The sequence below is a fragment of the Chelonia mydas genome, chromosome 8 (assembly GCF_015237465.2).
Source record: "Chelonia mydas isolate rCheMyd1 chromosome 8, rCheMyd1.pri.v2, whole genome shotgun sequence".
NCBI lineage: Eukaryota > Metazoa > Chordata > Testudines > Cheloniidae > Chelonia > Chelonia mydas.
The window spans coordinates 64,476,499-64,500,539 of record NC_057854.1 but is presented as its reverse complement, the minus strand read 5'-3'; the positions used below and the strand labels follow the sequence as shown (position 1 = coordinate 64,500,539).

Sequence of the window (24,041 nt, the reverse complement as noted above, 5' to 3'; positions counted from 1 at the left end):
CAAAACTCCCATTGACTTCAATGGGAGCAGGATCAATCCCATGAAGAGCTCAGGCTTCAGTGGACTGTTACATTTTGTCAATGTCTGGAATAATTTCTCGGGGGTGGGGTGGGAGGGGAATTAAATAGGTAACAATTTAGTTATATTTTGGTGAGACTTGATTTAATTGTGGCAGAGAAGGGGTGTTTATTGATTTCAGTCTAATTTATTTTGGTCTTATGATCTCTGTGGGTCCCATCCTGCTTCCTTAAAGGGGATGCTGTTTCCAGATACCTGGGCTTGCTGACTCTCTCCTGATATGTTCTGCTCCAGCTCCTCTGCTCTCCATTCCTTGTGAGTTAGGCTATGGACTTAGATCAAAGGTGTGATTTGTAACTGGCATAGGCATACTTGTGCTAGCTTTAATGTAATTAGCATAGTTAAAAATAGCAGTGAAGACATGGTGGAATGGACCACAGAGTGGGCTAGCAACGTGAATACCTACCCAGGGGGACTGGGCTTGCAGAGGGGTCTTCAGTGAGAAGAGAAGAAACAATGGGATAGGGGTGGGAGGCACCAGAAAACAGATGCCAAAAGGGGCAAGGGAAAAAATGGAACAAGGAAAATCTGTAAAACTCTCTCTCTTTTCTGGTTCCTAGCTAATTTTAGGATTGGCTGGACTTTGGGACTACAACATGAATCCTCTCATTTAAGCTTCAACATCCTTTTATTATCTCTGGAATCAATCAAAAGCATTTTTCTGCACAAGCCCTTTGGACCACTTTACTAGCAGATACTAACAGTCTACTTCTCGAATTTTATATCTAGACCAGCAGTTCTCAAACTATGGGGCGGGCCTCCCAAGGGAGGCGTGGGAATGTGTCAAGGGAGGTGCTGTGTGCTTGTGCTTTTTGTGTGTGTGCGTGAAGAGCTCTGGCTGTCAGCCCTGGGTGGCTGGGCTGGGGCTTGTGCAGAAGGTCCATGGACACCTGGGAAGCGGGGATATGGGGACAACCGGAGCCCCACCACCCAGGATTGGGCTCTCCTTCCCTCTCCACCCCCCACTCAATCCTTCATTGGGAGGCAGCTTGAGCTCAGACTCTCCTTCTCCCCCATCCCCAGTCCCTCACCTGGAGGCGACAGGGCTCTAGCTGTCAGCCTTGGGGTGGCAGTGGCAGGGCAGAAGTAAGGATGGCAATTGCATGCTAAGTCTGTGGTGAAAAGTGATATTGACAACATCACTAGGCAACTATCTGCATCTTTATGTGCCTAAATACCTTCAAAAACCTGGCCCTTAAACACATACTTGGCTTTAAGCCTGTGAGCAACATCATTAACTTCAGGGGGATTATTCATCTGCTTAAAGTTAAATATGTGCTTAAGTGCTTTGCTGGAAAGGACATCTGTGTTTACTATATTAATTGTCTCATAATTCTACTTAAAATTTTGCCTTAGTTCCAGTGAAAACTTCGGATGATGATGAGGATGATGATAATTAATATATTTACATTTTACTCTTAGTAGGATAACACGTAGCTTTAAATATTGGGCCAAATTCAAGCATGCAGTAAGTAGGAGACATTCTGTTGAAGTCAATTATGTTATACTTGGATGTGCTAGGCCTGAATTTGGCCCTGTGAGTTAATCTGTTTTCAGATGCACTGGACCTCTCTCAGGTACACCGCTTTAAACATTGTGATACATAACTCCTTTGATTTCAGCAGAGTTGGCCCTAATTTACACTAGTGTAAGTGAGAGGAGAATCAGACCCTCTGTCTCTGAAAAGGGATGGGCACCATTGCAAGATGCTGTATACCCTCAACTCCTTTGAAGCCAAGCTCATCACCTTGCAGAATCAGGCTAAGAGCCAAAAATATAAAGGCAGGGAGCAGAATACTTCCTAACTGAATGGCAAGTACTTGAGGAGCTGATGATAATGATCAGACATAAAGACCGCTTAAAGTAAATGTGAGTGTTTTCCAAATGTAATTCATTTTTTCAGCTAATTTGAAATACCACTGAAGTGAGATGAATTTCTCAAAATATTTTATCAGGGAAAAGCTGTAAGTCTCCTCAGACCTTTCTATAACATTGTCTAATGACTACAAAAATATACTGTACTAGAACTAAAGAAGCAGATGCCTTGCTTTACACCACGTTAATTCATAAGACAATACAACTCCTGCCAAGAAAGGTCTGCTTTTCCTTCTCTGAATTTAACATATGGGAAGAGACAGATCTCCAAATATAGAATGTTAGTATGTTGCGGACAGTAGATAAATTACACCTCATTTGTTTTTGGGATTGAGCATGCACAAGCCTTGCAATCACCCAGAAGGCCTGCCAATGCTGACATCTTCAGGTTTTTTCCAATAACATTTCTGGTTATGTTATTTCACTACACGTTCTATGTCAGAAATTATTTTTTCGTCTTTAAGATGCCTATATTTAAAATGAGTTTCCTTCACAAGCACTCTAGTTTTCAACAAATGCTGGGTGGCAAGTCCAAGAAGAGTGCAAGGCACTAGGGGACAACTTTGAACATTAGGACGTAGCTCTCGGATTTATGCTGCTGCCCAGTCATTTCACTCCTGCAGTTTATTTAAGGATGTGTTGTAATGATTCTTTATTTTTAAAGTTTTATTCCTTTGCACAAGAGCTTGTAACTTGAAATTAAAGAAAAAATATCAGTAAATTTCAGCACTACTGGTATTTATTTGTTTTTGTTACATTTGGCTCAGTCCCGCACCTTCTATTTGGACAAAATGCCCTTTGATATAAATGGGACTTTTGTCTATGGAGGGATGGCTGGATCTGGCCCTATTTATGTTTTTCAAGTCTCCTCCTTCAGCTGTCTACCAGCATATAATAAATTCACCTGGCAAAGCTGTATTTGCTGGCTTTATTAAGTCAACAAAATGCAAACCTAAAACAGACGACAGGCAAAAAAATCTGGTCTCCAGAAATCAATAAGAATCCATCTCCCTAATCCCTTTTTTATTCCTGGCAATAGTGATTTTTCTTGACTGATTCATTGGGAGCACTGATTTAACTAATTTGTCTTGCATAGGTATCTTTTCCATTCTAAGGCCTTTCCACTAGTACAAAATAATCTCCCCTTTAAAGTCTATTTCCTGGATAGATCTTTCATAAAATGACTACCATTTATTTACACTTTAATAGTGCCTTTCATTGTGCTTTTAAAAACTATTAGTTACGTTGTTGGTTTATGTGTTGCAATACTGACACCAAAATGCTAACAAGACTGTGTGTACTTACCATGCACGCTCTTCCAAAATACATGTATATTTCAACCTTACTACTTCTCCATCTCTTACAGAATTGCTTTATAGAATTCAACACAAAATTATGCCTTTCTATAGTTTTTCTGAACCCTCCTTTAGAATTTAGTAAAGAACTATATACCTGGTTTAAAATTTTATAGCATGTTAAAGTAAACATTGAAAGTATATCATCCCCTTTTAAATCCCATAGAATCATTTCCACAGAACCTTATTTTGTAAATCCCTCCTATATTGTATAGCATTTCTCCAAACGTGATAATTCAAAAATAATTTCCAGGTTACTGTGAACGTCATAAAATATGTTTCAAAGTCTTACTTCATTTTTCAAGAAAAAAATAAAAAACATTTTATAAAGCCAAAGATTTTCAATTAAAAGATATCAATATTAAAATAATTTCAATTAAAAGATATCAATATTAAATAATGCACAAATAACAGGATTTACCTACCTAAACTAAAGAGCACCAAGAATTTGAGACACACAAACTCCCGTAGATCAAACTGCAGGGAACGAAGCTTTGCTACTAGCTCCTGTGCATGGCTCATAAGGTTGTTGAGGGTGGCTCCCGCTTGAGATGCTATTACTGAATAATCCATCTGTAAAAGAAGGTCACATTTTTGTCTGATTATCACTGCCAGATATTGTGTCCAGTTGGAGAGTCTCAAGAAATCTTATGCATGTGAGATACCCCAGGAAGTAAAACATTTTACTTTAATCTCAAAGTAATTATGGAATCAAATCAAGATGATTTTGTTTAGAAACCTATTCTTGCACGGCATTGTACTTTTCAAATGTTATTGGTGTAAAGCATTACGGTATGTAACAACATTTTTGAGTACTGGTTTGTACTAAATTAAAGGATAAAATATTTTTGATATGACACTATGCATTATCAAAACTGTCTCCTCTATCTGTTAGTTGTATCCAACTGTTGTGTCTCATCCTATACCTAGATTGTAACTGTAAGATCCTTCAGGCAGGGACCATCTTTTCATTGTGTGTGTGTACAGTGCATATCTGACCCTTGATCGGGAACATCTGGTGCCATTACAAACCGCAGCATGAAAATAGTTTGATTCAAGGGGCTGAAATCCTGCCCCTACTAAAGTCAATGGGAATTTTGCAATTGACTTTAATGGGGGCCAGGCTTTCACCATAGGACTTTATTTTGAGGATCAAAAAGGATACTGTATTTAAAATATAAAGAGCCATATCTGGGCCTCATTTACACACCCCTGATTTCAGTTGGGTTGCTCAGGTGTAAATGAAGGCAGAATCTGGCCTGACTTGTCTGCTCTGCATTTGAAGCCTGTACTTTAAAAAAGGAATTTACAATGGAAAGCACGTTTAAATTTGTTTGAGAAGGGCTATATAGGAGCTAATTATTATTATTATTTATTATGAGATGAAATCCACCCTCAACTTTAGATAACACTTCACTGTAACCGAGTTGACTGAGTGAAATTTACCCATTGGAAGAGGCCTCTGTACTAAGGAAACACTGTGGTACCCTTGCTTGGAGGGCACTGGTTGAGGAGCCTCATAGGCTGGTCTTTGCTCCTGTTGTGTACCAAGGAAGTGGGCTCCATGTCTGCTGTGAGTACACTGATCCAGAGGAGACTGGTGCCAGGTGTTTGAGAGGAGTGATGCAGCCTCTGGCAACCTCCATAAATGAGACAGTTGGGGGCAGTGCCCTCTCTTCCAGCCCATAAACTGGAGTCCCATAGAAATTCCTAGGGCTGTGGGAGTGGTTTCTCTCTCTCTCAACCCCTGTCAATCCAACAAAGAGGAGTGAAGCAGGAGTGCTGTAGACAGCAGCTTCATCCACAACACACCATTCCACTGCTGCAACGAATGTAGCAGATTTCTTTATATAGGGAAGAAAGCAGGACTGCTTTTGGGGTTTGCCTTCATTGGTATGTACCCCATTTACGCTGCAGAGGAGCTAGGACTGCCTATGAACTTTCCTACACTATCCTCACATGCAGAAAGAATTGAATGTTGGAATTCATACCCTGAATTACAAAACTTGGTGTGCATGCACAACGCACATTTTTTTAAAAAAGTAGCTTTGATAAATAAAAGCCAATTTTCACCTGCCCACTTATTTGCAAGAGGGAGACATTCTGTCTGCTAAATTTCAAGTTTCAACATCATGCACTAGAACTGTTTAAAAAAAATCAGTGACAAAGCCAGGATTTAGAACCCAGGAGTCTGACTTGCAACCCTGTGTTCTTGTCTCTGGCCCAAGCTGCATCCCACAAACCACCTTAATCACCAAAATAAGTTAATTGTTTCAGTAAATATTTTTTTTTAATGTTAACATATCTGTCAGAACAGCAATTTTCTAGTAGTGACATGATGCTACTTACTGCTGTGAAACTATTCACAGCAAAATCATCTCATTCACAACTTAATTTCCCCTTTTGTAATTGTACTGCTTTGTTAGGGGAAAACATCTCTCAGTGCTGTACTAATTTCAGAATCTTCATGGGTGAAAATATGATCTTCACTTCCTAATAATAAGTTAAGATGTTTGGATGGATTTCAGGAATATTACTGGCCTACTGCCGTGATTATACTATAATGGAAAAACCCAATAGGTGTCTGAATGTCCCACCTTCCCTCTACTGGAAAGCTCTTGGGCAACCAGCTACTCTTTCAGGTGCATTTAATATTTGCAGCACCAACAAATTTGTCTGGGAGGCAAGTCCTCATCTGCCACTCACCAAGAGCAGACTGTATTAAATTTTTATATTTATTGACATTTCATTACCATAATTGACTGCACTTGGTTCTTTAGTAGAAGGCACAGGGCTGCCTCCTAAGCAGGAGAATTGGTCCCTTGAGGAGGATTTGCAATTAAAAACAAGACAGAATGGATTTTTTTTATTGTGTAAATATGATGAGTTGAATTTTCAGCTTTAACTAGAGAATACTGGGTGTACAGAAGGCTTTTTCAAGAGTGAGAAAAATTATGAGTCAGTGGAAAGACGACCCCCAAAGGTGTCAATCAGTTTATATAAAGTCAACTGTGCATGAAAAAGCCTCAGTTAATGTCTATTCTGAAAAAAAGCGTTCATGTTAAACAGCATGGTGTCCTATTTGCCGTGTCTGTGTGCACTGTACACAACTAGAGGTGTATAGTCCGAGTGGGTTTTATTTCTGTATCGAAGCAACTAAATACTAGAAACTCACAGATAACCACAATTACCTTCACAGATCCAGTAACTATCCGAAATGCACCAAGAAATCTGTTATCTACAGCCAGGGACTCAGAGACCACAGAATATGCTCTGAGGAGAAAAACTAGGACATACATCTTAACACACAACCACCTTCACCAAACAAGGACACTCCACCAAAAAAGTAGACTCCATCATGGAATGGGCTACTCAGAGTCCCAAGAGAACCTGCTTCCGTACAGAAATACCTCCCCTCAACCGTACACATCTAGTTGTCACCTACCACCACACATTGGAGCCCATATTGGGTATCATCAAACAATTACAACCCATACTTGATGGGGATCATCCTGAAAGAAATCTTTCCTGAACCCTCTCTTCCGGTCTTCAAACAACTCTCCAACTTCTCCAAGCTCATCATCAGAAGCAAGCTCCCCCAGACCAGGACTCACCAACTCAAAGCACCAGACCCTGCCAGAACAACAGATGCAAAATCTGTGAGTATATCTCCACTGCTATAATGATTAACACATCTTTCAAGATCCATGGGTTCTTCACATGCCTATCACAACATATGGTGTATCACATCCAGTGCACTAAATGGCCCAATAACAACTGTGTGGGTGAAATTATGTAACCACTATACTTTCAAATGAACTCACACACAAAAATTATGTAAGACAAAAACACCATATCACCAGTGTGTGAATACTTTTTACAAAGCACTCACTCTGTATCTAACCTCTCAGTTCTCATCCTCAAAGGAAATCTACACACCACCTTCAAAAGACGAGCCTGGGAGCTTAAATTCATAACTTTGCCTAGATATTAAAAATCATGGACTGAATAGAGAGACTGGATTTATGACTTATTACAACAATCTATAACCCACTTAACTTACCCAGGTTTTTTCCTTTCCCCTCTATGACTGGAGAGATGTTAAAGGGGCCACTTCACCTTGAATGGTCTTTTGAAATGTGTAAACTACTTATGCTAAACAATCTCTTCAACCTTGTATTTAGCTGTGATGCTCTGGATACATTCCCCAGACCGGAAGAAGAGCTCTGTGTAAACTCAAAAGCTTGTCTCTCTCACCAGCAGAAGTTGGTCCAATAAAATATATTACCTCAATTACCACATCTCTCTAAAAAACCCCAAATAAACTACAGTACTTGTAACTTGAGCTGCAAATTCACATCATATGCAATTGCATACTGAAGAGCATAACTTTTACCTAATAGTGAGTCATACTGTTCCATCAATGCTGGTTAATTAACCAAATTAACCAAAAACCCGTTTGAAATTAAATGATGATTTGCATCCGATGAAGTGAGCTGTAGCTCACGAAAGCTTATACTCAAATAAATTGGTTAGTCTCTAAGGTGCCACAAGTACTCCTTTTCTTTTTGCGAATACAGACTAACATGGCTGCTACTGTTAAACCTGCCTTAAGATTGATGGTCTGATATTGCGCAATAGATTTTAATGCAGAAGAAGATGGTTCAACATGATGACTGACACTTTCAAAAATAAGAGCTTAAAACTAAGCGCCTAAATCCCTATTTAGGTGCCAGAGGGTGGGATTTTCACAAGTGCCTAAGTAACTTAGGAACACAAGTCACATTGAATTCAATGGGAGCAATGTTAGGCCAATGCCGAGTACATTTGAAAATCCCATCTTAAAACTGTGAAAAGTGATGTTGTATTTGGGAAAACTTATATCGGAAACCAGATCAAGTAATCTCTAGTTGATCAATACAGTTGTAAGATATTTACTTAGATGAGGCCAAATTCTGCGATCCTTACACACAAAGATCTCTCTGAAGTCAATGAGAGGTTTTGCCTAAGTAAGAATTTAAGGCAAATCTTGTTTACAAGGGAAAACTATATTCTGGGCTAAATAAGCTTTGAGCCTGAAAGCCAGGATATGAATACGACTGAGTTAACAGGGACCATCAAATTGATTGGTGCTGTTATGATTTAGTATAATAATTGTGCTCTCCATCTCACAGGTGCTCTGACCGGCTACTGCCCATGACTGCCTGAATTTCTCCCCAGCCCGTCACTTGACTTGTGGCTGGCCTTGTCCACAAGCAAAAGGGGTTGTGGCAGTGGCACAATGAATCTTTTGTGCCCTGAACAGGTGCCAGCAAGCATTTGGGGGCAGAAGGCCTAGCTAGGACTACTTCTTCAAGACCTAGCCGAACAGTTGGCCGTAGCAGTCGTTCGCCATTTGGTCTGTTCCTGCGCACGCAAGGGCTTGATGGCCTGAGAGTCCAACATCAGAACAGATTTGATGAACCTATGTAATAGGGGATCTGCCTCTTGGCTGCTTCCACCCCTCGGTTGGTGGCATTTTATCACAGATGTTACAAGCCACCCAGCGAACGGCGTTCGCTGCAATGTCTTGTGGTATTCTTGCTAGGACTAGTAGCCTCTTAAACATAGATTAGGAAAGATGAGGTCCTCATCCCTTTCACTGGACAGCAGAGCAGCACTGGTCTGAAGGGGAGAGTATGCTGCACCCTCTTGTAGGGCAGCAGCGATCCTGCTGCAGTGGGCTCCTCAGGAGGAATTCTGGTTGAGCCAGCCAGAATGCCACAAAGGATTCCGCTGCTATAGAACTCTTCCATAGAGATCCTAATGCAAATCCTAAAACATAAAAGCACAATCTGGCTCCTTCCCTGCACTAAAATTAATTCTTTTTTTAAAGTTTAAATTGTATTTAACATCTAGGATCAGGTGGAGAAATAGAGGGTTGGTGGGGGAAGCATGTGAGTGGGGAGATTGAAGCTGAGTGGTCATATTTGCTGAATGCTTATGGATGGGGTGCAGTAGCCAGTCATAGTGTAGCGATTTGCATAATCACTGTATTGTCCTTTTTCAATAATTAATCCTCTAGTTGGCTAATAATTGTCCCCAGACTAGTAGATTACAGTGAATTTCACAGTGTATAGTTATACCAACTGTACCACTGAATTTTACATGCTCTTCAACCAGTGCCAGGAACTGCATAACTGAGGAATAAAGCTACAGTTACAGATCAATAACTGGACATTCTGACTGGCTGAGATAATTTAATTTCAGTTTAGTGACATTTAATTCATATATAATTTAGTAAATTAACTTACTGTTTGTGGATAAGTGGGTGCGTTTGGGAGAAGGGGGTGGACAGGCAGGTGACTTAACATAAGTTAGCTTCATACCTAAAACTTTCTCATAAGGATGTGATACTATAGTGACAAGCATGGTTTGTAGAAAAGGATTATTTAATATCACAAGCATAATTATGTTGTTTGCTGAAGCGTGAGACTGTATACCTTTCACTGGCAACTACATTTCACTTTTCACTACATTTTTACGTAGCTATTAAAGCTCATTTAGAACTTTTCATATATAACTTGCCTCAGTAACTTAATGTTATTCATAAATATTTGCTTCAGATTTCTAGATCTACCTTTGTTTTATATAAATTGAGATGGGCTCATATTGGACAAAGACAGAAGGTATAGTTAAATCAGTTTTAGTTATATTAATTAAAATTGTGATGACTTGTACAGTGTAAGATGCCTGACATTTTAACATGGTACACAATAATAGAAGACAGTGAATTAAGTTGCCAGTGGACCTTTCCCTTAGAATGATGTTATTGTGGTTGCTAATTAGCTATAATATGCAAATAGTAAAACTGATAACACTTCAAAGTACTGTATTTGTTTTGTCTAACTTACATTATAAAGACCACTAGTACATCAAGATAGGAATGGATTGCAATTTCCTGTATTGGGCCATATATATATTATCTACAGTGACTGATTTGACTTTGTTATAAAACCTATCATTGTAAAAGTATTCTCAAGGTGCTGTACAGAGAGCAGTTTTAATCAATTACTTATTTTTTTTATAGAAGTAATGACCAAGATCAGGTTCTTCAAATTAACAACACTATAAACATTATGTTAAAGTAACTTGCTGGACCTGGCTAACTCAGTCACCACAATACATTGTTAAAGTGCCCACTCCACCCTTTGCTCACCTTATCTTGATTAATACTATCACATCTGCTCAGAGACCTCTACAAAATTACTACAGAAATTACTATAACAAATGACCCTCCCCTTGGAGTACAACCTACATAGAGATGGCCTGGAACCAAATCCCTGAGTCTGAACGTGCCAGAACTTCAGGGAAGTTTAGATCTGAGATCAGAACTTTCTACTTTTGTGAATGATTACATAGATGCCCTAGTGTCATACTAATTCACTATTTTCCCACTGATAGGTAGTGAGGAGGTGCTTTTAACTCCAAGGATTTAACATTTCCCTTTTTACTCCCCCCATTCTCAAAGATTTTCAAATCTCCTTCCACTGGAGGAGGACTGTCTATGCTCACTCTGGAGACCATCAGTGTCACTATTGCAATTGCCCTGAGGGGTTGCTAGAAATGATATAGTGTCCACTCCCTCCAGGGATACTGCTTCTGAAATGCTCCCATTGCTTGTTGGTTCTAGAGCTTGAAATCTGATATGGGATCTATACTGGCACCATTCTTGTGGTGCTGCTACCAGACTGCCAGTCCATTAGCTCATGGTTTGGCAATGTCCCTCTTTGTCTTTCTGGAAACACTGTATTAAAGAATGAGAAAGGAAAACATTTCCCAAGGAAGGGTCTAGTTGTTAAAACTGTGTGAAACAGCAATTTTGGTTCACAGGGATTAATAGAAGGTGTTCTCCTTGCTGTGAGGATCCTCCTCCCTATATATTTTTTTGAGTTTTAGATATTGGATCATATTAAAGAAGTTCTGTATTAAAATCACAAATGAGTTTGATTCCCCATAGTTTAAATTCCAGGCTATTACTAATTAAGAGATCTCTTGGTTTTTGGTACTGTTTCTCTCCCTCTGTGTGAAACTTGCAAGCTGCTAATTGTGTTAGTACATTCTAAGACAGAGTCTGCTCTCAAAGCAATTCTTTGTAACAACAACTACTCACACAGAGAGAGACTCAAAGCAATACTCTGTAACAATAGAAACAGCACCCAGAGACTCCCCGCCCTTTTGTTGTATTCATCTCGCTTTGTTAACAATTGTGATTAAAATAGAGATAGAGGATGTATGTGGATGGATGCTTGGTGTGGATAATAACTGAATGATCAGAGAGGTGCCAGCCTAAGAATCCAGTGTCCATCGGCTGAAGAAGGGCTCAAGTGGAAATAACCAGAGGACCCCCAGAGGGCAGACTGGAATCCACCCAACAGTCTCAAGAATGGGAGAACCAAAGAACAAGATAACATCTGGCAGCACAGAGCCATCAGGAATGTGACATCTGCTGATTGATTCAGCAACAGCATGATGAAGCAATTCCCATAGACTTGCATAGGAAGAAATTCCTATAAAAATGGACTCTAGAAAGTGAGAACTTTGGGGTCTGATTCTGCAAACCAACTTCCAGGAGCATCAGATGAGCATCTGACAAGGCCCTGCTCCCTCCTCATGTCCAGGCCACCTGGCCAGTGGCTTGGCGTGAGCAACTCTAAGGCTGGTAACTATGATAACAACCTTGCAGAACCTGCGTGTGTATGAATGAATGTGTGAATAAATATGAAATTGAATGGAATGTTATAGCTGTAACTAACTGCTTACTATGATTCTTTCTGTATTCACAATAAATGTGGTATTTTGCCTTTCCCCCTTTAATAAGATCCTGCTGGTTTTTATTTTATTGGTATAACATTTATTCAAACTCAAAATCTCAGTAGTAAACTGGTTTTGTATTGAATGCATAACATAGCAAAGCCTCCTAAGCAAACATTAATCATGGCAAGATTGCTGAAAATCTTGGCCCAGGGTTACTTAAAAGGATCAGGATCCTTAGCAAACCTTTAGACGAACCTGAATTTGGCATTTGTGATTAAGCCTACAGTCTGGTAAGTTTTGTATAATTTGGGGTGTCACTGTAAACTTTTAGCACAGCTAGAATGAACACACCATTTTATCATCAGAGATGAGAGACTGTTAAGGACAAACCTAACACTGTTTTAAATATGTGGGTTAAGGTTCTGTTTTTTCCTTCCCTTTTGGTCAGAGATAGCTAGATCAGATGAGACTTGGGCAAACCTGAACACAAGAGGACAATAAACCGAACGCAAAACAATCATTGCTATACACTGTTTGTATTCACCTTGTCCCAAATCCTGCAGCCCATTGCCTGTGTAATGACTTCAGGATTTGGCCGCTTGTACACAAATTAGTACTGGATGCTCTGTGCACTGATGCTCTTTTTAAATTTACACCACCATGAGCTGCACTGACTGCAATGTGTTCTTGTCACAAAGTTAGTAAGAAAGCAAAAAGAAATATGATTTTGTTTTCAGAACAATTTCATGCAAAAGTTAACGTCATTATCATATGCCTCCTTTATAAAAATCAAGGGTAATCATCATTTTATTGTTAAGTATTGCAATATACTGGCTGTGGATTCCATTTCACTAATAGACTAGGGGTGAAATTCACCTCTGTATAGAGGACTAACATAAGGACTATTTGCCATTTAGTTCCTACTTCAGTCCTTAAAATTTCTTCCAATAATATTGGCTGAGTGCAAAACAAAATCTCATATCCTTAACACGCAGCAAGTTGGAAAGTTTGAAAGTTCTGCCTAAACATATGGGATGGACAAATTCAGAAATTGCACTTTAAGAAAAGTTGAACAACTGTAACACCAAGTATATATCAGATATTTATTGAATGGAACTGGGGTTTATAGTTGAAATATTTTTTCATTCCTTCTTTACAAAATGGAGAAAGAGAAGAACAATTCACTTATGTCCCTTCTTTAACAGCCCCTTTTTTCTCTCTCCCTACAACTCTTTCTCCTGTTCCTCCTGTACTTTTATTTAGGTGTTGCTGCCATGGGACTGCTTCTGAAATGGATTCCTCTTTCTCATGAAGTTGTGTGTGGCCAGCACCTAGGAAGCTCAGCTGTGCCCCCAGATTCTCTCCATCAACTATGTGCTATCAGGGTGGATCTTGAGGCAAATTTGGTCTCCAAAGGCCTTGGCTAATACGGTTGAGGTGAGTAAGTGTCCACCAGAGATTATGGCAGCGCATAAAAAACCCCACCCACTCCCCACCCTGCCAACATCTGATAGTAATGGGGAATTAAAAGAAAGCTGCAAAGTATTCCACCAAGAGATGGGTTCAAACCACAATATTCAGATGTAGGTTGAGATTCAGATCTTAACCTGCTTCAAAACTAGACGTTGTTTAGATCTTGGATTTCAATTACAGCCCATCCTCACAAACCCAATTGGGGATAGAAAATCATGTGACCTGTTTCAGTCAATTGGCCAACCAGTCAAAAATTTTAAAAGATATCTCAAAAAAGTCTGAGTTTTAGGCAAAGTTGTGAGTCATTGTTTTTTATCTGAATTGATTTGACCAAATGTGGTGATCTGGGGTAATCTGTCTGTACAATTTTATGAATTAAGACTGGTGCTCTGAAGTTGTTCTTATGAAAATACTGTATTTTGGAATACCTCTATCTAAATGTGGAATTCACCATGTGCTGACAGGGCCTGTAGCACATACAGACCAGACTAGGGATGATGGAGGGTAGTTAACCATAATGATTGTACTCTGCCCACATAATAGGTATGCTAAGAAGGTTGGCTGATGCAAGGAGAACCAGTTTTTTCCAACCCCTCCACTGGGGACTGGCATTTAGAGCAATGGAAAATCCCCAGAAGCAGAACAAAAGACATATTGTTGTTGGTGGGACATATAAACTAAAGGTACTCAGAATGAGAGAGGCAGGAAGGTTTAGGTAGGAAGAGATGAGTCAGGCATGCTTTCATAGCTGCGGGATGTGCGTGCTCTCTGTTTAGTTGCTAGAACAACTAACATCAGAGAAAGCGAGAGACTCCCTGGTTCAGCAGTAAAGCCATGAGCTGCAGCAGAAGTATCCTGGATATGCCCAGAGGATACCTCAGCCCAAAGACTGCCCTAGAGTGGTGAAGAAATCGAGGCAGGGAAATGTGTGTAGAATTCATTATTTTTATATAGATCTGTGCATTTTTTGTGGTTTTTAAAGGAAGAACGATGGTTTTAGAAATCTGTGCAAAATCTGTCTGTGTTGTGTTATGCCTCTCACGTGCCCTAGAAGAGTTAACCTGTGGACCCAGAACACCCACACAACTGGAGTTCTGGGAGACAGTGTGTTTAAGCTACAGGAGAATAGGGGGGAATGGTCAGTATTGGTCCCAGGGTCTTGGCAGTTGGATCACAAGGTCTCGGCTCTCAGGATGGGGTGCTAGACGGAAGATCTGCATCCCAAGAGTGTGTCTGAAGACCCCAATCTGCACCTGAGAAGGAGCCAGAATTTACCTATGTACATTGCCAAAGAGCCACAGTAATACATCAGCAGCCCCGCATCAGCTCCCCCCGGCCTGCCAGCAGCACTGCTGATCAGCACCTCACCCTCCTTCTCCATGTCTCCAGCGGCATGCGGGAGGCTCTGGGGGGAAGGGGAGGAGCGAGGGCATGGCAGGCTCAGGGACCGGGGCGGGCAGGAAGGAGCGGGAGCCTTGGGGGAAGGGGTGAAGTAGGGACAAGGCCTGTGGCAGAGTCAGGGGTTGAGCAGTGAGCAAACCTCTGACCCCCCCCCCCCAGCTCACTGGAAAGTTGGCGCCTGTAGCTACAGCCTCAGAGTTGGTGCCTATGCAAGGAGCCAGATATTAACTTCTGAAGAGCCACATGCAGCTCTGGAGCCACAGGTTGGCCACCTGCGCTCCAGAGGCTTAAAGCACACAGGATACAGTGGTTGGATTCCCTCACAGCTGTCTGATGAATGTCCAGTAGGGGGAGCTCAACTAGATTTATAATACCATACTAGGAAAGCAGAGGATTTTACTGCAACTATAAGGGGAACATGGGTAAGATCAAAATGAATAACTCATGTCCTGGCAGCCTGGGCAATATATCTCATGTTGCACATTAACTACTGCAGCAAAATGCATGAACAATGAATAATATTCTATTGTAATGTCTACTCTTGAGTTCTGAGAACAAGAAAAATGACAGCAGCTTGTTATGTAGAGAATTCAGTAGGATAGCACATCACCCTGGAGGAATTAAAGTTTCTCTTTAATGGGAAATGGTTTGTTACCATCACATACCACGTGGTTAGCCTGTGAAACCTGGAACATGGAAAGCAATGTGGCAATGATTTACAATTAACTAATACAGTGCAACTCATTCCTTGGTTGTTTTGTGTTATGAAATTTGAAGAGATGTAAAATGCACCTGTGCTAGTTTATGTCCTTTTGAAATGGTAATTACTGTTGCTGAGGGGCAGCATTTAGTACAGAAAATGAAACGTGCACAGAAAGGAACTCATCCATGAGGAACTGCTGAGGGACCGTAATGATCTGAAAAAGTGCTTTCTTGCAACACGCCCCCCCCCCCCCCGCATTATTTATGAAACTCCAGCCAAATAAATAAATAAAACAAAGCCTTTCTGTGCAAGCCCCAGTGCTTGCTGCTTTGCCACTGACTGTGCTCTTTCCTATCAAGGGTTGGCATGTGGCTGAAAAGAGGGCAGTACAGCTGTGCAGAACTCCAACCAGAGCCCCTAGACATCCTGTACTTGATTCGAAGCCTTTGAAAGGGTACAGAGTGTGCTTCATGCAACTGGCCCAGTTCTGCTGGCTGGGGTGGAGTAGGTGAAGTTTGACACTTATTTATCCTGCTCTTCCCATGGCCTTAGAGAAGGTTGGCATCACTAGCCAGGAGTGGTCCTTCCCCTATGAGAGCATAATGGCTATGATTATAACCAGCTCATGGGCAAAGGTGCAAGGAGGAAGGCTTTCTGGGCTCTCTTAACTTTATTACCTTGCAGGGCTAGTCACGATCTAGCTCTTAATGTCTCCAAGTTAACAAAGCAGACTATATAGGACTCCATTTACAAAAAATGATGGGCTTGTACTCAAAGACAGTGACAGCCAGAACCACAAACATTTCTCTTGAAAGCTTGTATGTTGCCCTATAATCTTGCTTATAGTGAGGATGATAATGATAAATAATATCCATAGCGCTTCTCAGTCAAATGACTCAAAGTACTTTCCAGACATTGAGCAATTTAATGTCATGACAATTACTTAATATAGGCATTATTGATGTGATGCAGGCATTATCTGCATTTTACTGTTGGGGAAACTGAGGCACAGCGTTACATCTTGGGAGCTGGGCAGCAATCAATAAGCACACAGCATGCTGCACAATAGCAGAGGTTGGAAGTATTTTGGTCTAGGACATTGGTGCCCCAGAATTACTAAAAACACAGTGGGATCTTTAGCATCAATGTAAAGCTGACAGACAGTTTCTAAGCTTTCTATCAAAAATTCTACTGCATAGTAAGCCATAGTTTCAGTTTATCTCTCTCAGATATAAATGGGATGAGTTTATCCTGCCAGGATTTGAACTTGTGGTTCTAGTAAGTCTGGATATTTAAAACCTGATCCTTAGAACACTCAGCTAACCTCTCTGTAAAATAGTTTCTTTTAGTCCTGAATGGCCTTTTAAACTGAGTGTTTTAAAATTACAAGTGGCAAATTACTTATACTGGCATAGTTAGAGCAATCCCATAGTTCCCTGCTAATGTTCCAGTGGATAGGCCACTAGCATAAACAGGCACAGTCAATGGAGTAGCGTGCACTTCCACTAGCAATGAATTTGATTCCATATTGATGGTGATCAGAGTAGGATGAGACTGCATACCTAGAATCTACCAGCTGTGTGTCTGATTTCAGACTATTTACTGTCTTATTACCATCAGTCTCAGACTGCTGTTATTTTTGGATAGCCTATTTGATCCAGCTGCTGTTCATGTCTACTTCTCAGTGAAAGTCTGTAGGAGATTAGCTGGAGACTAAGTTAGTTCTCAGCACGAGTGAAGTGAGCAGTAGCCCATCCATAAGGAGAGGCACTGAAATTGGTTTTTGTTGTTGTTCTTGCAGGGTGGGTCCCTCTATTCTCTGAACATTTCAAGTTGAAGGAAGAGTGTTCAATGGATGAGGAGAAACTTTTTGCAGGGGATGCTGAGAGTGCCTGCACCAACTAATGCAGCACTAATGCTGGAAGAGATGTAGGTGAAATTGGGTCTGAAAAGAGGACATATTAGACCAGCTTGTCAGTGGTGGGACAAAAATGGATGCAACCAGTCCAATTTAGTCATATTTTGAGACTCTAGTTTTGCCTGGAAAAATAAATTTTCCAAGCAACTCTGATCATTTGTAAGCAGTGCAATTATTATGCAGCCTGCTGTGCATTATTGCCCAATAGTCATGAAATGTTCTGCTTTGTCTTTGTATCACAAGCACATCTTTTTTTTTTTTTTTAAGTACAGGCTAAAAGTGCACAAGGCAATAAGAAATTACTATTGCATATAAATGGCTGCAATGCAAGGGAATAAGTTAATCATAAAATAAATTAGACATTAATTTACTACAACCCTCAGGAATAGAAAACTGCCAATGTGTCATAGTAACAGATAGTATTTTTCATTTTGAAAGGGAATTATAAACATAAAAATCATAAGCATCCTTGTGTGGTAGGTAAGCCGCTACTATTATCTTCATTTTGCAGATGGGGAAACAGAGGATCGACTTTGCTTTCACTGACACCAATATAAACCCAGAGTAATTCCACTCATTTCAGCTGATATCAGTGTGGGGCAGAATCTTGGCCTAGGGACATTAAGTTATTTGCCAAATGCTGCAAAGGGCATCAGGATTAGCCAAGATTAGAACGTGGGAGTAGTGTGGCTGCCCAGTCCTGTCTAGCACCACTAGACCATGTCTGTGATGATAAACTTTCTAATAGTAAGCAGAACACTTCTTCTGAGCATAGGGAAATGGCCTCCATTCATAAAATTATGACTACGTTGCTAAGCAAATTCTGCACAGCATAGACCCATGCATGATGTATTTCTGTAGTTGGAAAAAAGAGTTGTTTCCCATTGTGCATATCAATCTAGGCAGCTTAGTTTTACTCCTGAGGGCATTCTGCGCCAAAAAATTAAAAATTCTGCACACACTATTTTAAAATTCTGCAAAATTCTGCAAATTTATTTGTCAAATAAATGTGGAGGCTCCATAATGGCTCCACTGGCTGCACAGGCCACTGGCCGCACAGAGATGGGAGGTCACTGTGCAGCTCCCACCCAGGACATGGCCTCGGCGATGAGGCTGCACCCAACCCTGACACAGTGCAAGGATCAGGACTGCCCCGAATACCCCAGGGCCTTGACCCTCCATGCCAGGTGCACCAGGCAGGCTCCAAGTGTGGAGGGGCTTAGTGTGGGAGGGATCCAGGTGTGGATTGAGAGGGTTCTGTGTGGGGCAATCTGGGTGCGGGCGAATCAGTGGTGGATCCGGGTGCAGGAGGTTATCTGGATGCACAGCGGCTTGTTGGGGGGTTCTGGGTGCCAGAGTAATAGGACTCTGCAGGGGGTCCAAGTGAAGGTGGTTGGGGCTCAGCAGATTGGGGTCTGGGTGTGGGGGGCTCAGTGGGGGTCCTGATGCTGGGGAGTGGGGCTCAGTGGGGTGGGGATCCAAGTGCAGCTGGTTGGGGCTTGGTGGGGTAGGGATCTGGGTGCAGGTGGCTCGTTGGGGTGGTCCAGGTGCCAGGGGAGTGCGGTCATTGTGGGGGGCGGGTTGAGTGCGGGGAGAGGTAAGGCTCGGCAGGAGGGTCTGGATATTAGGGGGTCTGGATGCATGCGGGTTGGGCAGATGGGGGAGCAGCTTCCTGTAGAGGGATCCCTCCCACTGTAGCTGAGGAGTGATGGGTGCAGGAAGCAGGGGGTGGGGGGCAGAATTTTCAGAGCTTCCTGCAGCTGGGAAAGAAATTGGGGGATGGGTCTGACCCAGCCCTGGATGCCATGCAGGGGAAGAGGAAGCCCAGTCCTTCTCAGCCCAGCCGGAACTAGCAGCTGAGCCCAGTGCAAGAGTAGGAGCCACTAGCCGGGTCTTCCCCAGTCCTGCCCCCTGCCCCACAGTGATTTGCCTCTCTGCAAGCTGCTGGGGCACCGGAAACATACTGCTAGGGAGGGTCACATGACTGCTCTTTTGTCGTTCCTTTGCTTCCCTGTCAGAAAGTCATTTTTCTTCAGGGAAGCAAAGAAATCTGTGGTGGACATAAATTCTGCGCATGCGCAATAGCGCAGAATTCCCCCAGGAATATAGTTTGCCGTTACTTAAATACCAGTGGACCATCATTTGTTTTCACTTTGAATCAGGAACCAAATGTACAGGCACACTCTACCTCTCACTGATGCTGTACATTTTGTTCCATTAAAGTCTGAATATGTATTCTATTAATAGGTTCTCATTTTCATTGTCAAGCCCGTTGTGCTTTTGGAAATTATAAATGATACAAAGCTTTCTATATTATTTTGATTTTCCCACAATTTTCCTCATTTCATAATTTAGCCTGTTTTTTGCTGTGTCAGACAGACTATACCTCTGATGCCTGGAGACAATCAACTCTTTGAGAAGCTGTTTAGCAACACTGGGTAATAGCTGCAGGGAACTTCTGAGCTGACTAGTGATTATTCTGAGTAAACCAGAATTCTCAAAGAAAAATAAACTTTTATTGCTCAGGTCTAAACCCTAGTTTTTGTCAGAAACCATCTTAGCCCTAGGAAATAAAACTTCTTGAGAGACACTTCAGGTCTACTCTCTTTCAATCATAGTGGTATACAAGTAAATTGGAAAACAAAGTGCTTATAATTATATCTGCTTTTATAAGTTTAACTGTAATCATTGGACTAGGAACAGAGTACACAAGTCATTTTATCTACATTATTTGTAGCCAATCTCTCTATTTCAGAACACAAGTGCTTCTGACCTAGTTAAGCTCCTGCTATTTTGAAGATGATTAATAAAAAAACAACACCTCTTGGAGTCTGAACACTCACTTGTTGCCCAGTAACCAGAAGGATAGAGCCTTCTTTCCCATGTACCACTTGCCGGAAAATGTGATCTAGAATTAAGAGTTCACTCCAGCAATTCTGAAGCAGCTTCATTTGGTCATCAACCTGTAAAACAAACAGAAAAATTGATAGTATTACTTTGGTAATAACTTTTACAAAACTCATACTGCACAGATTGCTGAAGGAAAAGAAGGTAGCATACCACCCTTTTTAGTTGACTAGTTAAGTTTCAGATATTCAGATTAAATGTTTTGAGAACTGAAGTGATGTCAATAATTATTGGTGTCAGAACACTGATATCGCAGCTAATAGGCCTTTGTCATTAGATGGCACAATCTATGGTTAAGTAGAATATTTACAATTGATTAACTGCTAGAATAAGGTGATCCATGAGCATAATAACCAAATTATACCGGACACCTGGTGAAATGCCCACTGACCACGAGGAGCAATTAATTTTATTTTTCCACCTATTAGGTGCTTTTCTCAGGAGATCAGCATTCTTTTCCTTTCTCAACCACTAGCCTGCTGCGTGACCTCATGCCTCAATTTCCCTATCTGCAAAATGTAAATGATACTCACTTTCCTTTAGACTGCTTTGAGATCTATGAGTGAAAAGCTCTGGAGAAGAGCTGAATATTATTATATGCCTATTATGCTATTATGGCGATGTTCTTTTAAACTGCAACTTTCACCATGGATTAATATAAATTGAATAACTGAGCATGACACACACTTTAAAAGAAGTAATTAAAGAATTTTAGGCCTTCTGAAAAAAACCCCCAGCTTTGGGGAGTGGATCTTATTTGACTCACAGAACAGGCATAGAAAAGACAGTGCTAGTGCGAGCATCTCCATGCTCCCTGCCACTGAGCCTCACTCTTTAGAAGTACTGGAGAATCAGCAGAAAAGTATCAAAAACCCAGTTGTCTTGACAAGCCCAGGTCCAGGATTAATCCCGTGACAAGGAGCAGGCTGAGGAAGAAGTAAATACTGCCTCCATCAGTGGTGGTGTTACACTGAAAAAGGAAGGATGCTTTCTCTCCACGGTTTACTTCTAGAAACAAAATGGAGCAGGGTGGCTCCAGGCAGGAGAAGAAAATGTATGTACAAGCAGTAGTCAGAGAATTTGTACAGTAGTAAGAGCTGTATCACTGACTGCATCTGGTAATAGCAGAAGCATATCTGACACTAGTCCTGATTCTGACCACCCAGAATATTGTCCAGGCATTGAAACATAGCAATTATAATCTGAGTCGGAGACAGACTGGAAGAGGCTGAGATTAAAGGAGTCTGTCTTCTCCCAAAAGGGAGGAGAAGAAAAAACATGCAAAATAAAGGGTAAATTTCCTGTGAGTAGTACACCTTCCTGAATACAGAGAGTAAACAGTGCCAGAATGAACCTAGAGGATTCATGGTGCTACTGTATACTGAAACCAAGATTTTCAAAATGCATTCCTGAATAGGTTCCTAACTGATTTAGGCAACTTAATCCAAACGTGCTGAACATTTGAAATCAATGGCTGTTGCTATGTGCTCAGCACTTTTGAAATTCAGGCTATGGATTTAGGAGCACTCATTTTTTAAAAACTTAGTCTGAATAAATAGGCGTGACACAAACTAAACCAATGCTATGGCATTAGGTAGTGGGACCAGTGAAAAATAATCTTTTTGAGAGAAAAATGCAGGTAAAGTGCACAATGTCAATGTTTTTCTTAGAGAAAATGGCCCAGATGACATAGATGATACAACATGAACAGCCAGAGACGTGCAATTTTAATTAGACTGTATAATAGTCATAGATGAAGCTTCAAAAAAAATGAGTGATCATTTCTTATTGCCACATTGTTAATCTTATTTCTATACTTAGAACATATTGAGAAACATATTGTAAAACATCTAGAGAATAATGGAACCATATTTAATATCTTTATTAATGCTCAAAAACTGGGGGCATAATATTGCACAGTACTGAAATTTGAATAATACAAAAGGCTTGCTCCAACTATCATTAAAATAAAGGGAAAACAGCATTTGCTAGAAGCGGTTTGCCAGAATGAGTGATAATAGCGAATAGCAAATTAGAGAGAAAACTTTAAAATATGATATGGCTGCAAAGAAGTGGTTTGCAGTATGAGGCTGCAAACAGGTGGCTTGCAGTACAATGTATATATGTGCAATGCAGTTTGGGTTGGTTATGTAAAGAGGCACTGTGTTGCAGACAAGGATGGTCCCAGCAACTGTATTTCTCAGTGAAAATGTGTGTGACTGCAATTGGAATATTGTTTTTAGTTTTGGACTTTTTTTTCTGGCCAAAAAGAAAAAAAAAAAGAGAAATTGCAGGGGAATCATATAAAAGCAGCACAATTGTTAGGGGGTGGAGAGTCTGACTTTTAAGGAATGATTAAAGGCATGACCCTACAGTCTCATTACAAGTAGTAGTCCTACCGACACCAAGTGAAGTTTTGCTTGCTTAGGATACTGCATGATTATGCCCTAAAAAAATACATATTTGTACAGTAGCTTTGCTGGGCAACAGTTAAATGGGAAGCATGATAAGATTCAACAAATATTTAAAGGCTGTAAACACCACTGATGGATAGGAACTGAGGATAATTAAAATATTTATAATTCAGAGAAATAAAACAAAATTACAGATGGGAAAATTTAAGCTGAATATCTACCTAAAACGATTTCTGAGAGACAGACCTATTAGGCTGCAAAACAGCCTCCCAAAGGAAGCGGTGGACACTGCACAATTTGATACATTTAAAACTAGACTGGACAAAGCACTAGAAAAATGTATTTCAGGGAACAATCCTGCATAACTGGAGAGCTGGAATGGGTGATGTAATAGGTCTTTTCAATTTTTAACTTCTAGGACTCAATGAACTTTTTATCAGTTGCACCCTTTCAGACTTAGGCTACAGCCAACAGGGTGGTACTAATTGTATGGTTTGCTTAGCCTAAGAAACTGAAAGCTTTTATTATAAGCTGGGCTAGTAGTGCCGCCTATTATTAAGGCTGCCTGACACCTCCCATTATAAGTTCCTGTTTTCAGTTGCTTATAATTTTGTGAAACCTTATCCATTTGGGCTGAAATTTTCCATGGTGGTTGTCTGCCTCAGCCTAAATTGTTGTGAAAAGTTTCAGCCAAAACAGTTCAACCACTTTCCAAGAAAGAAACGCAGGAAAAGTGCTTTGTTCTTCCCCTGTTAAAAAAAAATCCTGGTGACCTTTTCATTGAGAACCTCTAGCTCTCCCATGCTTTGGAGCAGGGACTTTGGACTTTGTATGAGGGATGTATCTTTTTCCAGCCCCGTGAAAATCTGCCCAAATTTGGTCAAGTTAGAAGCCTTTGAAAAATTGCAGTTCACATATGCTCAGTACAGACCTTTCAGATTTTTAGCAGCTAAATTTCCTGAAGATTCTGTCTGTTCTGGCATGTTCCAGCCTAGTGCTGAGCAGGGCTTCTGCTGCAATTGCAGTGCTGTCAACCAATACCTGTAAAACTCACTCTCATCTCCTGCTATCCTCCTCACAGAGGATGACAGCCTACTACTGTTATCAGTTACTCCATTAGT

The 24,041-nt window shown here is 40.8% G+C and overlaps 1 protein-coding gene across 1 annotated transcript in view; it reads right to left on the bottom strand.

The window, feature by feature from the left end:
- NR5A2 (nuclear receptor subfamily 5 group A member 2) overlaps positions 1 to 24,041 on the bottom strand; it is a 100,222-nt gene that overhangs the window by 25,556 nt on the left and 50,625 nt on the right. Inside the window, exons 5-6 of the mRNA XM_037907685.2 lie at positions 20,443 to 20,562; positions 3,734 to 3,881 (exon numbers count right to left, since the gene is read on the bottom strand). Coding sequence (XP_037763613.1) covers positions 3,734 to 3,881; positions 20,443 to 20,562 — 268 coding nt within the window. The remainder of the gene's footprint in view (positions 1 to 3,733; positions 3,882 to 20,442; positions 20,563 to 24,041) is intronic.